Source organism: Nannobrachium achirus (assembly GCF_963921795.1).
Source record: "Nannobrachium achirus genome assembly, chromosome: 23".
Lineage (NCBI taxonomy): Eukaryota > Metazoa > Chordata > Actinopteri > Myctophiformes > Myctophidae > Nannobrachium > Nannobrachium achirus.
In genome coordinates, this window is record NC_137830.1 from 4,660,141 (window position 1) to 4,675,996 (window position 15,856).

The 15,856-nt window shown below is 40.4% G+C and overlaps 2 protein-coding genes across 2 annotated transcripts; both read right to left on the reverse strand.

Annotated features, from left to right (window-relative positions):
* Window positions 1–4,630: 4,630 nt before the first annotated feature.
* Window positions 4,631–9,956, reverse strand: LOC308309144 (caspase recruitment domain-containing protein 8-like). The gene is made up of 5 exons (XM_080754620.1): window positions 9,760–9,956; window positions 9,121–9,285; window positions 8,901–8,984; window positions 8,370–8,466; window positions 4,631–7,103 (listed from the first exon to the last, which is right to left on the reverse strand). Exons 1-5 carry the CDS (start codon window positions 9,867–9,869, stop codon window positions 5,478–5,480), a joined length of 2,082 nt encoding a protein of 693 aa, XP_080610746.1. The 5' UTR covers window positions 9,870–9,956; the 3' UTR covers window positions 4,631–5,477.
* Window positions 9,957–11,283: 1,327 nt separating this feature from the next.
* On the reverse strand, window positions 11,284–14,941 carry LOC308308500 (uncharacterized protein; the record flags this gene model as incomplete). The annotated part of the gene is made up of 5 exons (XM_080753913.1): window positions 11,284–11,295; window positions 11,339–11,579; window positions 11,828–12,262; window positions 12,515–12,671; window positions 14,458–14,941. The coding sequence occupies 5 exons, from the start codon at window positions 14,939–14,941 to the stop codon at window positions 11,284–11,286; spliced, it is 1,329 nt and encodes a 442-aa protein (XP_080610039.1).
* Between the last annotated feature and the right edge of the window lie 915 nt (window positions 14,942–15,856).

A 15,856-nucleotide genomic window follows, 5' to 3' on the forward strand; every position in this document is an offset into this window, starting at 1 on the left:
ATGTAGTGCCAAGATTTGAATTTAAAAGAAAAAAGAAAATGTTCAGCATTTGTCAAGACATTGGTGACAAGTTGACAACTAAGACAGGTTTTGAACCTGTGATCTTATGCCTGCCTGGCAGTCATCCTAATCATTCACCATCTCTCTGCCTCTCAAAAACGAAGTGTTCTGAAACGCTTTCATTTCAAGGGCCCACAATTTGTATTGTCTTTGGCCACAGACCACCATGGGAAGAGATGTAGATTTATACAGATTGTTATTTAAAACAGCAACAAAAATGTCATTCCTGTCAAAAAGTAAGCCAGGAATTGAACTTATAACCTTCTGTCTCCCAAGAAGAGTTTTTGTCCAGTGAGTCACTGGGGTTTTCAATATTTTAGCTGGATAATAAGACAAAACCCACAGTCCTTTTTCTATTGTGGTTCCAAAACATTCAAACATCTAGACAAGCAACAGCAACAACAAACAATAGACAAATATGCTATTAAAGGAGTAGTTCACCCCCATAATGACTTTTTTCCCCCTAGTCATGCCATGGAGACTTGAGTTCAATAATATTTGTAGTTTTTTGTCGCATTCCTAAAACAATTTGCTTTCAATAAATTTACCCCCGTTGGCTCCGGATGGGGACCCGAACCATCCGGAATCAATGGGGGTAAATGTACTATAATCCATTTTTTTTGTCTTAGGAAACATAAAATTAAGGAGGGGGGGGGGGGGGGGTTTCGCCTTGATTTTGGGACTCACTTTTTTGGGGGTTTTGGGACTCACTTTTCTCCGGGTGTTTCGCCTTGATGGGACTCACTTTTCGCCGGGTGTTTCGTCTTGATGGGACTCACCTTTTTCCAGGTGTTTTGCCTTGATTTTGGGACTCACTTTTCTCCGGGTGTTTTGTCTTGATGGGACTCACTTTTCTCCGGGTGTTTCGTCTTGATGGGACTCACTTTTCTCCGGGTGTTTCGCCTTGATGGGACTCACTTTTCTCCGGGTGTTTCGTCTTGATGGGACTCACCTTTTTCCAGGTGTTTCGCCTTGATGGGACTCACTTTTCTCCGGGTGTTTCGTCTTGATGGGACTCACTTTTCTCCGGGTGTTTCGCCTTGATGGGGCTCACTTTTTTCCAGTTTTTTCGCCTTGATTTTGGGACATACTTTTTTGGGTCGGTGGGGGTACATGGAACTCCACAACGAGGATCTGGGGTTCCCCCCAAAACTTCTTAACAGAAATATAATATTTCCCTGTGTTGTTAAAAAAAATATTTTACACGTTTGATACTTTTATCAGGCTTGCTTTAGCGTGGGTACAATTTCAGCCTTAAAATGCCAAATGGTGTACAGATTTGATGCAAAGTAAGACATCTTGACTTCCCATCTTTAAGTCATTACTTAAATTTAGGCCTAGAATTATTGAATGCTTTAACCAGTGAAAAATAGCAGATATACAAGCTCACAGCACGGCACCAAGTGCCGTGCTGCAAGCTTGTAGATCTGCTATTTTTGAAAAAGTTGTGAAAATGTGTGCAAATCTTTGAATATATGTATTTTCAAAGTAATCGTTTGTAACTAAAGATTTTCTTCTGGGTGGTCCCTGGAACTAAACATTTTGAGATGCGGGTCCGTGGCCAAATACATATCATTTTGGGGGTCCTTCACATGAAAAGGTTTGAGAACCACTGACATAGTAGTCTCTCAAGAACAGGCTATAGCTGAGCTCCATTTAAGTGAAAAGGACCTTTTCTTTGACGATGGCTGGCCAGATTGCTGACATAGAAACATAGGTTTTTCAAAAAGTCTTTCAAAAGACACTTCTGGTCAAAATTCGAATTTTCACAATTTAAAGAAAATAGCAGATCTACAAGGCAAGCTCACCGCGCTGTGAGCTTGTAGATCTGCTATTTTTCAATAGTTAAAGCATAAAATAATGATACACAATAATCTGCAGTCATGAACCCCCCACCCTCCCTCAAGAAATCTCCTGTTTTCTGACGGGCTGAGGTTGGCAGGTCTATATTACAAAATACTGTATATACAGTATTAACTAGTAAGACGCCTCAGGACGACAAGCGACCTCGCCCTAAAAGTACTTTTACTTTTGGTATTTTAACCACATTCTGATGCCAAAACATTTGCTCTTTTACTCAAGTACATTTAGAAATCCTGGACTTGTAGAGTATTTCTACATTGCAGTAGGCCTATTGATACTTTTACTTATGTAAAAAAAAAAAAAAAAATCACCATCACTGCTTTTAGTTGGCCTTGTACCAGTGAACTGTATTGTCATGAAACTGTACCTTTCCTTTGCAAACTACCAATAAAGTCTCCAATCAATCATTCAAAACAATGTAAATATGGATGTAGCCCCCTCTAGTGGATTAGATAAGTCATAAACAAAGCTCCTATGGTCATCTATTCAGCCTGCAGACCTGTTATAGGGCCAATATAGTAGCTCTACTGTAGCTACTAGGGGTGTAACGATACTTTTTAAAGGTGATACACCATGCATTTAAAAAGTATTTATGTCATATTGTTTATGTCCCAAAAACGCTTTTCAAAAGGTTTGAGGCTAAATTACCACTCCTGAATAGAGAGCCTCTCTCATTTTTGAATGGCTCTCAGAGCATTTCAGCTGCAGTACCACCTTTGGCCTGAACAGCGCCACCCCCCCAAAATCCTTTTGAAAAAAATCTTTTTTTGGAAAAAAAATCTTTTTTTCTTCAAAAACGGACGATGATGACGTCACGATCGGCAGCAAATCTGGATAGCCTGTTTTGAGAACCCGTGGGATACTTTTAACTTTCGCCTTCTCAAAACCAGAGAAAGACACAACGGTCAGAAATGGGACTTTGTGAGGATAGAAGGTGCTAGTGGGACCTCAAAAAAAGGTTTTAAAATAGGAAAAGTGAAATTTCACGGTGTATCACCTTTAATAGCGATTCGATACATATCACGATACATGGTTGACGATACGATACATGGACGATATTGGTTCATTCATGGCGATACGATACGATTCGATTTAATTATTTAAAATCGATATAGTAACTATTTAGCAAAGAAATTAAATCTGTATGAGAAGTGTGGATAGTGCAGGTTTTAAGGGAAACATGTATTATTATGGATATAAATAAGTAAACACTGTGATTATCTGCCAAATACATGGACATTGTATATTGACAAACCTGCACCTTGACATGAACCCAGAGATTACACACATTTATCGATAGACCAGTGTAGCTATATGGAAAGGAAAAGTAATTAAACCCCTCCTTTTCATTTTTTCTTCTTAAAAATGCTAAATACAATGCACAAGTACTGTAGGTAGTATCGATACAATCGATTCTTTGCAAGGCCGATTCGATACGATACAAAATGAAACGATACGATTCGATTTTAGCTGTTTTCATTTCGATCTACTTCGATTTTTTAAGTTAAAAACGATATTTCGATACAGTTACTATATCGTTACACCCCTAGTAGCTACCTTTATATGGAGTCTGGTGATGTCAGGTTATTTAGAGCTACTGTACACCGTTCAACTCTGATGTTAAGAAATGCACTGTGATTACGTTTAGACACACACTGTTTACTGTACGTCTACTGTGTGATATATTCACATCTAGTGTAGCCTCTGAAACCCAGGTTGCTAGTGGTGAAGAAAGATCGGGGTGGTTGTAGCTCAGTAGGTAGAGCAGGTTAACCAATGACCCATGGGTCGGTGGTTCAAATCCCGTTTCCTCCTGTCTACATGTCGAAGTGTCCACACTGAACCCCGAGTTGCTTCCGGTTAGTAGGTTGGTACCTTGTATGGTTTCCACTGCCACTGGTGTATGAATGTGTGAGTGAATGTAATGCACATTGTAAATCTCTTTGGATAAAAGTGCCATATAAATGCGCCATTTACCAAGTGTTAAAAACAAGACAGATCCAACTTAGGTTAACAAACCCTAACCCTGTGTAAATAAGTTGAATAGCTTACTAGGATCTCCTTTTAGTTGACCTTAAGTTGCACCAGTGAACTGTACTGTCATGAAACTGTACCTTTTGCTGTGCAAACGTCTAATAAAGTCATCAATCAATCAATCAATCAATCAATCAAAACTTTCATTCAGACATGATGACAAACTGACTACAGCAGCCTAACAAACACACCTTCCCCAAGATTAATATCTATATTATTATTATTATAATTACCAATGGTGTCTGCTCTCTCTCATCTTTAATGTTTTTAAATGGCTTTGCCTCTTTTTAATGTGCGTGTTTTTAAATGTGACAATCACCATGAGTATGCCTATAAATAACCATTTTACCTGGAGTCCATATTTTAGGCATGTCATGAATTGGCTAGTCGGGGAAAAAAGAAACAAACAAATGAAAACTAATAATTTTACGTTTGTTTAACAAGTTAGACAGCAAAGAATGGCAGCTGTCATACATACACAACAATAACATGAAATGAAAGGTAATTTTTTTAATGAAATCTAAGGTCGTGTTTATTAGATAAATATAACAACCATACCGTAATTAACATTTCTGTGTACAGAGAGAAAGGGAGGAAAAATACAAATCAACAAAAACATATTTACACATTTCATATCCATCTGGTACAGTATGCACATGATGTTAGGGTGCATCAACATAGCAGCAGATAATACTATGCATGATATCAGACAATAAGGTGCCAAACAAAACAATATCGAGCAATAAGGTCTGCGGTATTCGAGTTTTTATAAAGTTTATTCCAGGCAAACAAAAGGAAAGGCCTTTATTAACAAACTCAGTGTTCTGGAGCTGACCAAGAGGGAAACAGCAAGACGTGGTTAATTCCAGTGTACTTCCTGTATCCGTGTGACGTACTGTAGGTGGATTCCTTTTTAGGAGGAGGAAGCATGTTTGGAGTTTATTCATTTACAATGAGAGAGCTAACGTGAACACAGCTTCTGATCCATTCTTTATCTCCATGCTCACTGAACTAAATGTTGGACCAGATCATCACAACCCACATAATATTCCCAACATGTTCATACTAAAATGGCTTTTTTCAGAGACACAAATTAGGAGAAAATCAACGTTATTATCACCCTTTATCTGTCCCAGCAACACACTCTCACAGGATCTAGAACCAGTAAAAAGGACGTTCGAGAGATTTCGACACCAACATAGGAGGCTCTAGTGGCTCCAACCAGGATGGCATATCTTGGATATTAAAGATCTTTGGTAATAGTCCATGAGGGTTCTGCCTGGTACTGAGACATGTCAGTAGTTCTGTTCTGTGATCGTAGTCCAGTGAGGGCTGCCTGTCAGACACTTAGTGATGGGTGTACATTAGATACAGCTTTCTCTCTACAATCCTCAGTGTTCATTCATCTATTTGTAACTTAGAGCATACAGATGTAACCAAATGGACCCTTATGGAAAGAACGGACACGAGGCAGGATGTTGACTACATACTGAAGGTATTTTAAGTCCACCTGTACAGTTTTACATCAACCCAAGATGTTCGGAGAGGAGTGGGTCGATATTGCAGAGAATCAATATCATGCTTCTACTCGCATCAGGTCCTTTTCTCCTCACTGTATCGATGACAAAACGTGCCATGCCCTTCCTCGCCTGCATCTCTTCAGCCGTCTCCCGCTCAGAATCAGTTAGCGTCCCATTAGCGAAAAGTTTGTCCACAAGCCATTTGAGACTGGGAGCTGAGATGCTGTCGATGAAGCTGCTCCGCACAGACAACAGTCTGTCCTTCACTTCAAGACTCACTGTGCGCTCAACTTGTTGTCTTCTTAAAGCAGGAGCTGAAAGTGGTACATAGCATTCCCATGCACTGTCTGAGGTGTTACTCTCTACGACAGGTGTTTCCTGGGAGTGGGAAAGGGGCTTAAGAAGCAGCATAACATCATCCCTTAACCTTTCCTTAAAATTCACATTAAATGTTGGCATGTAATTTATATAGATTGATTCCTCAACTTCAAACTTTGCCTTCTTTGGATGAATTATGATGGAATCGTGTTGGGGGGAAGTGGAGAGGGTGTATTCTTGCTTTGGGATTAGTTCACATGGAGGGACTTCAAAGTATTTCTCTTCTCCATGTATGCTTCTCCTTTCATTCAGCACTTCACGCACCACAACGTTCCCAGGAAGCAGCAATACTTTCAGGATTGAGCGTGGATCATCATCGGTTGGTGGCGTATAAAACGGCAACACCAAAGCATGGGTAGGACTGGGGTCTGGGCTGCTGGAAAATAACCTACCAACCAACTCTTTGAAACCAGTAACGACACCAAAGGGCGAAAATTCAGTTATGTTTATGATGACATGAGTTTCTGTGATCACATCAGGCTTGATAAACTCAATGCCCTCATCTGTCAAATGGGCAACATACAAGAACTTGCCTCCACCCATGGAGAGGATCTCACAGTGTGGGAGGTGTAACCGACTAGCAGACCCCTGAGGACATTGGATGTCAAACAGTGGTCCTGCAGGCCTCTTGCCAACATGGGCTTGAAGCCTTCGGTTCCAAGGGACTGTGCTGTAAGTCACATCTGTCCCTGCCTCCATCTTAAACACCAGGTTGGTCACGCTGCATTGGTACAGTCCTGCTTGGGTGCAGTGCAACCTGTAGCTTTCCTTGTTTTCTACAAAAATGATGTCAGGTGTCATTTTCTGTGCTTTGTCCAGTAGTGTGACGTCATTTAAACTGTGGGAGCGCTTTGCTCTGAAACCTGCCTTGTTCTCCATGCAAGGACTTTGGCTCAGTGAGGTTAAGCTGTGAGAACGAGGCAGGGAGCTGGATTCTCTCATCTTCAAACCACTGAAGGATGAACTTAGATCAGTTTCATCTTGGAGCTCCAGTGAGGGATGTGGAGAGGACAGTGACTCTGGAACAGGATGGTCTGTGGTTGAGAGATCACATGCTGTGTCACATGACATTTCTTCTGGGGGATGTTGGGAGGACGGTTGTGATCCGGATGAGAAAGGCAACATGGGAGGATGGGGGGACACTGTAGCAACAGAGTGTGGAACTATTCCCAGTGGATAATCTTGTGATGAGTGACCTTCAAGCTGTTTCTGGTGAGGTGGTGTGGGGGAGCTCTTCATCTTCAGCTTCTAAAAAGAAGAGAAAATCAAATCAAATCATGGATATTAAATTAATACATACAGTAGCCAAACAAGTCACTCCCTGTTGTGTGATTCCTGACTCTTTGCTGATGTTCTAACATGCCTCACTTCAGTACCACCAGTAGTAGAACATTCTGGTACAGTATGTAGGCTAAGTTTGTGTGTGTGCGTGCGTGCGTGCGTGCGTGCGTGCGTGCGTGCGCGCGCGTGCGTGCATGCATGTGCGTGTGTGTGTCAGGGGCATAGTTCTGCCGATTTAAAATGAGGGGGGGGGGGGGGGGGGGGGGCAGTTTTATAAAAGAATGCACACATTGTCTGATCTACCACAATATCGAATCGCAAATTGGGGAGCCTCTAAGTAACGCAGAACAAAAGCTTCTGCTTCTGAGTACACCTCTACAGCTTAAATAATAACAAGATATTGCCCGTCACCCATTTTGAAGTAGATACCATATTCTCAGTCTCAACGCTCAAGTTCCAATGGATCAACTCCAAAGCAAAAACGCTCTGTGACAAGCAACTACACAGAAACAAGCCCAATCTTATTTTACATAATAATTTAGAAAACAAACAAAAACTGTAAATTTATGTGAACACCCATAGTCTGTAGGGCTAAAGTGATTAACTTAGCCAAAAAAGATTTACTAGACTCAAAGGCAAAAATCTCACTAATTCAATTGTTTTCAGTCCAAGTCCCATTCTGTTATTAATGAAACAGTGTAAAAGGAGCCTCCCACACTAGAGCTCTATTTCCTAAACAATTAGTACAATATTATGTTGATTATGCTGTTTATGTATTATCATTATGATGATTATGCTGTTTATGTATTATCATGCTAAACCTACTGTATGTTCTCACTGTTCTACACATGTATCCTATTGCCAGTTTGATCCATCCTAATAATATTTCATCTTATAAAAATGACTGAAATCAGTCATGGCGACTGAGAACTTTAATTCATGTAAGCAAGACTAGATTGCATGTTATCAAACTAATACATCAGCCGGGACATTAATGTCAAATTCATGTACTTAATAAGTAATTGCATGCATTATTGCCTGTGATACTTTGACAGATATTATTGTGAAATTGTTAGTAGATTGCAATGTGGTATTAAAGGGTATTAAAAGTATTCAATTATTTTAAGTGAACATCGTGTTATTGGACCTCATTGTACTTGCCTGCAATAAATATATTATTAGTTAGTTAAGTTAGTTTATCTCGAGTACAATGTGTAAAAGTAAAATGAGTACCATTTTAAAGCGTGTGTCTCTCAGGAAGGGGTCATTGAGGTCAAAGCGTGTGTCTCTCAGGAAGGGTGTTGTGTCCTTGAAGCAGTTGTTGAAGAGTCTGGAGAGACATCAAAGGATGAAACATTTAATTCAACATCTACAGTATGATGTGTGTATTAAACCATGTTGATGACTGATTTATCTAACCACCTGAGAACAACAAATTATTCATTTACTGCCTCCCCCGATAGTCCAGAAAAAATCCCTATATTCTTCTCCGCCAGGCCCGATCCCGAGACTTTAATATGCTTTAATCGCTATAAAACATTTAAAAGTATAATCACTGTTTATCACCGATCCGGACTGTTTATCATTCTTGGAGAACTGTTTCCGGTCGCATTTCCGGGTTCCGGTTTCCGGCAGGACCGGAGCTTCCATTAGCTTTCATGTAAACAGTAGAAGAAGGTGCTCAGCGATGGAATGGTGTTTTAAAAGACAGTAAATGAGTTAATAATGCAAACATTCAGACATTCATGAGTCCATTCTACTCACCGTACAGTTTGGATGGAGGTATTGATGGAGAGCAGCTGGACTAATCTGTCTGTTAGAGCATCAGTGAGACGGTTGTGACTCAGACTACAACAACACAAGGAAGAGAAAAGACAAAGGAATAGATTAGTACCTAATGGACACAGACACACACACACGCACACGCACACACACACACACACACACACACACACACACAAACACACAAACACACACAACTCACTCTAGGACTTGTGCTTTGTGCAGGTGGGGGATCAGAGTCTCTAGCAGCTGGTCAGTGAGGTGACAGCGACGGAGGTTCAGTTGTGTCAGTCCCTCAGAGTGTTCCAGAACCAGGGCCAAACCTCTGCAGACCTCATGGTCTAGTGTGGTCCCACTGAGGTCCAGACTACACACACACACACACACACACACACACACACACACACACACACACACACACACACACACACACCACAAGTTTTTGCTAAATACTGAGGACATTACATAGACTTCCATTCATTTTTATGCAAGTCCTGTGGCCTTACCCTAACCTCTATCCCTAAACCTAACCCCTAACACAACCCCTAAACTTTGTGAGGACCCGGCAAATGTCCTCACTTTCCAAAAATGTCCTCACTCTGTTGGTTAAAAAACTCGGTAGTAAGAACGAGTACACACACACACACACACACACACACACACACACACACACACACACACACACACACACACACACACACACACACACACACACACAGTGCAAATTACAATAATCATAATTAATTGGAGTGGATACTGGATACTCATACCTCATTATCTTTAGGAAATCTGGATGGCTTTTATATGTCCACAAATATGAAATCAAAGGAAACACATGAACCTGAGTTGTGAGATGTAGGGTAGACACTGAAGGAAGATCCTCACTTCACTCTCTTCATCTGACCAGCCTCTCAGCTCTACTGATTTCTTCTCTGGTAGGAGGAGTTTCATCACCTCTAGGAGGAGGGAGACCTTTCTCTTTGAGAGGTCTATGGACCAAACTTCAGGAACTGACTGGTAAACTGTTTGTAATGCTGGAAGAACACTACTGGGAGTCTCATAGTTCTTCACATAGGAGTACAGGTCCAGTAGTACAGCACATTGATACTTCCTGTGTTCCCAATCATTACGCCAGTCAATAAAGGGGAATGTTTTGTAATTACACAGAGAAGACAACAGTTCCAGAATCTTTTCCCCTGTTTCTTCTTGCTGTTCTGCTGCTACACAGAAGAGCTTCCACAGGAACTTGGTTGTGTCTGACGTTCCTGACCTTGCAACACTGCAACAGTTTAAATGAAAACCAACCAGACATATTGATCTCTGCATCATAAACATGATAAAATAAAAAGGAAGGTCAACACTATCAGATGTCAGGTTAAAGAGTCAGTGGAAAATGAAAGAAAACTTTAAAGTGTAGGTACAGTCACAAGAGTACATAAATCATACCTCATTATCTAAATAAAAAACTAAAAACCTTTGTTTAGACCACTTTTATATTTAGACACATATTCAATGAAAGAAAAACATGAACCTGAGTTGTGAGATGTAGGGTAGACACTGAAGGAAGATCCTCATTTCAATCTCTTCATCTGACCAGCCTGTCAGCTGCACTGGTTTCTTCTCTGGTTGGAGTTTCAGCACCTCTAGGAGGAGGGAGACCTTTCTCTCTGAGAGGTCTATGGACCAGACTGCAGAAGCCGACTGGTAAACTGTTTGTAATGCTGGAAGAACACTACTGGGAGTCTCATAGTTCTTCACATAGGAGTACAGGTCCAGTAGTACAGCACATTGATACTTCCTGTGTTCCCAATCATTACGCCAGTCAATAAAGGGGAATGTTTTGTAATTACACAGAGAAGACAACGATTCCAGAATCTTTTCCCCTGTTTCTTCTTGCTGTTCTGCTGCTTCACAGAAGAGCTTCCACAGGAACTTGGTTGTGTCTGACGTTCCTGACCTTGCAACACTGCAACAGTTTAAATGAAAACCAACCAGACATATTGATCTCTGCATCATAAACATGATAAAATAAAAAGGAAGGTCAACACTATCAGATTTCAGGTTTAAGAGTCAGTGGAAAATGAAAGAAAACTTTAAAGTGTAGGTACAGTCACAAGAGTACATAAATCATACCTCATTATCTAAATAAAAGACTAAAAACCTTTGTTTAGATCGCTTTTATATTTAGACACATATTCAATGAAAGAAAAACTCATGAACCTGAGTTGTGAGATGTAGGGTAGACACTGAAGGAAGATCCTCACTGCACTCTCTTCACCTGACCAGCCTGTCAGCTCTACTGGTTTCTTCTCTGGTTGGAGTTTCATCACCTTTAGGAGGAGGGAGACCTTTCTCTCTGAGAGATTTATGGACCAGACTGCAGGAGCTGACTGGTAAACTGGTTGTAATGCTGGAAGAACACTTCTGCCTGTTTGAGTCTCATAGTTCTTCACATAGGAGTACAGCTCCAGTAGTGCAGCACTTTGATTCATCCTGTTGTACAAATCATCACACCAGTCAATGACGGGGAATGTTTTGTAATTACACACAGAAGACAACGATTCCAGAATCTTCTCTCCTGTTTCTTCTTCCTGTTCTGCTGCTTCACAGAAGAGCTTCCCCAGGAACTTGGTTGTGTCTGACGTCCCGGCACTTGCAACACTGCAGCAGTTTAAATGCAAACCAACAAGAAATATTGATTTCTGTATCATATAATAAAATAAAATGAAAAGTCGACAATATCAGATTTCAGGTTAAAGAGTCAGTGGGAAATGAAATAAAACTTTAAAGTGTAGGTACAGTCACAAGAGTACATAAATCATACCTCATTATCTAAATAAAAAACTAAAAACCTTTGTTTAGACCACTTTTATATTTAGACACATATTCAATGAAAGAAAAACATGAACCTGAGTTGTGAGATGTAGGGTAGACACTGAAGGAAGATCCTCACTGCACTCTCTTCATCTGACCGGCCTGTCAGCTCTACTGGTTTCTTCTCTGGTTGGAGTTTCAGCACCTCTAGGAGGAGGGAGACCTTTCTCTCTGAGAGGTCTATGGACCAGACTGCAGAAGCTGACTGGTAAACTGGTTGTAATGCTGGAAGAACACTTCTGCCTGTTTGAGTCTCATAGTTCTTCACATAGGAGTACAGGTCCAGTAGTACAGCACTTTGATACTTCTTGTGTTTCAAATCATCACGCCAGTCAATAAAGGGGAATGTGTTGTAATTACACACAGAAGACAACGATTCCAGAATCTTCTCTCCTGTTTCTTCTTCCTGTTCTGCTGCTTCACAGAAGAGCTTCCACAGGAACTCTTTTGTGGTTAACGTCCATGCAACACTGTAGCAGTTTAAATGAAAACCAACAAGAAATATTGATCTCTGTATCATAAACATAATAAAATGAAAAGTCAACACTATCAGATTTCAGGTTAAAGAGTCAGTGGAAAATGAAAGAAAACTTTAAAGTGTAGGTACAGTCACAAGAGTACATAAACCATACCTCATTGTCTAAATTAAAAGAAAAAAACTAAAAACCTTTGTTTAGACTTTTATATTTAGACACATATTCAATGAAAGAAAACACATGAACCTGAGTTGTGAGATGTAGGGTAGACACTGAAGGAAGATCCTCACTGCACTCTCTTCATCTGACCGGCCTGTCAGCTGCACTTGTTTCTTCTCTGGTTGGAGTTTCAAGGCCTCTAGGAGGTCAGAGACCTTTCTCTCTGAGAGGTCTATCTTCCAGACTGCAGGAAATGGTGGATAAAGTAGCTTCATGTTTACATTATAAATGATTGACAATGGCTTTGTATTTTTTAGCGGTGCTACTGGAAGGTTCTAAGCTCCAACATCTGCTTTGTCCGGGCTCTGAATCATGGCCTACATCTGGCCTACATCTTGGCACAATGCCCTCAAAATGTTTTGTACACGCCGGGTCACATTGGCCAAGCTTTGCCAAATTAACTCATAAATAGTACCGCTCACTTCACACTAGATGTTTTTTTAAGTGTGGTTGCCCTTCTAGTGTAGCTTTATTTATTTATGTATTATAGATAAACAATACAGACGATAAATAGGAAAATGCTAAAAGTCCATTAAGTTCAATGGAGGAGTGGTGCAAGCTTGAGGATTGGTTGAGCTTTACACAACATTTTGGCTACTCAGACAATAAATAGGCAACCACACTTGCAATTCCCAGAATTACATATTGCTAGTTAGTGTGGTTGCCTGACAGGGAAACACATTGTAGTTATGAGGCGCAGCTTGCGTAGCTAGTTCATGCAGACAACTCAGGGGGCGTGCTTCCCTGATCAGGTCATCAGTCACATGATCTCTTCACCTGATCAGGGCGGGTATTTAAATCCCTCTGCCTACCTCTTCATTCTGACTTTTCTCCTGGCTGTGCAGCTGCCCTGCTGTCTGCTGCTGCTCTGCTAGCTCTCTACTGCTGCTGATGTTTTGCAATCCCACCACCTCCCCAGCATCCACCTGTAGGTTCTGTTTCTAGATCCCCCCTTGGGGTCTTAATTCATTCCCTGTAATTCTATTTGGTAAATAATTCTATTTGCTATATAATATATCTAAAATGTTTATACTTACAGGGAATGAAGAGAGACAGAGTCCTGGCGCCAAACTATGCTTCATATCATGCTCATGCTATGCTTCATATATTATGCTCAGTAATTGCTCAGTGAATGCTCAATAAAATATATTCCAAATTAATCCAAGAGTTGTCTGCCTGAACTAGGGAAACTTTATAGACAGGGTAGCCGTTTATAGACTGTTTATAGACTGACTTCTAGAGTATAGTGAATCAATGGGAGTAGGAATCAATAGGGAATCATTGGGAGTGGGAATCAATAGGGAATCAATGGGAGTGGGAATCAATAGGGAATCAATGGGAGTGGGAATCAGTAGGGAATCAATGGGAGTGGGAATCACTAGGGAATCAATGGGAGTGGGAATCAGTAGGGAATCAATGGGAGTGGGAATCAAAAGGGAATCAGTTGGTCGAACTTCACATAGCTTACTGTAGAATAGTCAGCAACCGTTGTGTGGTTGCCCAATAGGGCAACACTTATAGGGTAATAACTGTTCATAGACTGTTTATAGACTGTTTATAGACCTCCAGGGTAACTTATCCATTGAACATGGTAGGTATAGGGAATCAATAGGGAATCAATGGGAGTGGGAATCAATAGGGAATCAATGGGAGTGGGAATCAATAGGGAATCAATGGGAGTGGGAATCAGTAGGGAATCAATGGGAGTGGGAATCAATAGGGAATCAATGGGAGTGGGAATCAGTAGGGAATCAATGGGAGTGGGAATCAGTAGGGAATCAATTGGTGGAGCTTCACATGACAGTTAGCTTACTGTAGATTATAGTCAGCAACCACACTCGCAATTTCCAATTGCATCTTCTCTAGTTTATTAATACTCTCACAACAACTCGACAGTATGTTTACGTTCTGAATGCAGATCAGCGTTAAATACCGTCTGTATTTGCACATGTTTAATTAACACACAGTACCTCTAGAAAAGGTGTTTTCCACATCATCTATGAAGAAAAAGCAGCTGATCCAATGGTGAAGGTTGAAACTGCTCTTCTGAGTGGAGGTGGAGGCTGCTTCTTCGGATACTGGTGTCTTAAAGACAGTCATCATCACAGTTACTTTGTCAATGAAACTGCTCTTCTGAGTGGAGGTGGAGGCTGCTTCTTCAGACACTGGTGTCTCAAAGAAGGTCATCTCCTCCTCTCCTCTAGTTACTATGTCAATGATCTCCAGTAATTCATAGCATGCTGTCTCCCCTTTGTTTGTGACCAAGTCCAGTAATGTTCTTGTCTTGTCAAAGTCATCTTTCTCTGAGTTTATTTTACTGACCTCCTCCTCAGTGAACACTGCTCTCTTATACAGCTTCTTCACAATAACAGAAAGACACAGTAATCCTCCATTCTCCAGGTGTGTTCTGGCGTTGTTGATGTATTCCACAGCTGACTGACTTCTAGACGCCATGTTGTCACTTTATTCTCAAACATGCAGTGTAACAGGACTTGTGCTGCTTGATGGTCTAGGATCTCTGTTTATGTATGTCTCTGACATGAATGAAACAAAGAAAGACATTTATTTAGAGATTCATATTTACTTCCATTCCTCTGTGCAGAGGGAGTCAGACAAGAGATGCTGAGCACTGCAACAACTGGGTTAAAGCAACAATATTATACATGATATTGTTCACCTCCTATGTATGTAGAAACTGCAACAGTTTACACATAATATATTAAATAAAGTACAAGAACTTATGAACTAAAGAAAGACATCATCCAGATGAACACTGTTGTCTCTTCAACTCCTACACAAACAATAATAAACAAACAGGAAGGTGTTATTAACTCAGTCAGTATAAGTTAATATCTGTGTAGACCTAATCAGACTGGTATTAACTATTGTGACATGTTTGTGTAATTATACAAAATACTGTATATACACATACAGTATAAATCACTCTGGTACACTAGCAGGAGCCTGAGTTCATATAATCTAGAAAAGCTCATAGGCTAATCTAGAAAAAGCCCAATGCCAAAGACATGTGTCATCATTTAATACGGTATAATATGGTTCAAATGGAGTTTTAGTTATACAATCATGAAATATTATCAAATTAATATCAAAGAGGACAATCTAAATATTATGACAAGCTACTGTCTGGGGTTAAAATGGCCCCAGAAGTGTTTTAAATCATTCATAAAGCAAACAGTGAGGATTGTTGTACTGTATAAGACAATAAACATATTTAACAGATTGTCAGTACAGTAATCCTACCTCATGCAACCAAGCTTTACACTGTACAGTCACTGCATGTCTGTTGTTCTGGTACCTGTAGAATAAATATCATATATCAATGCATAATAACAATATCTGCTGCCTGTA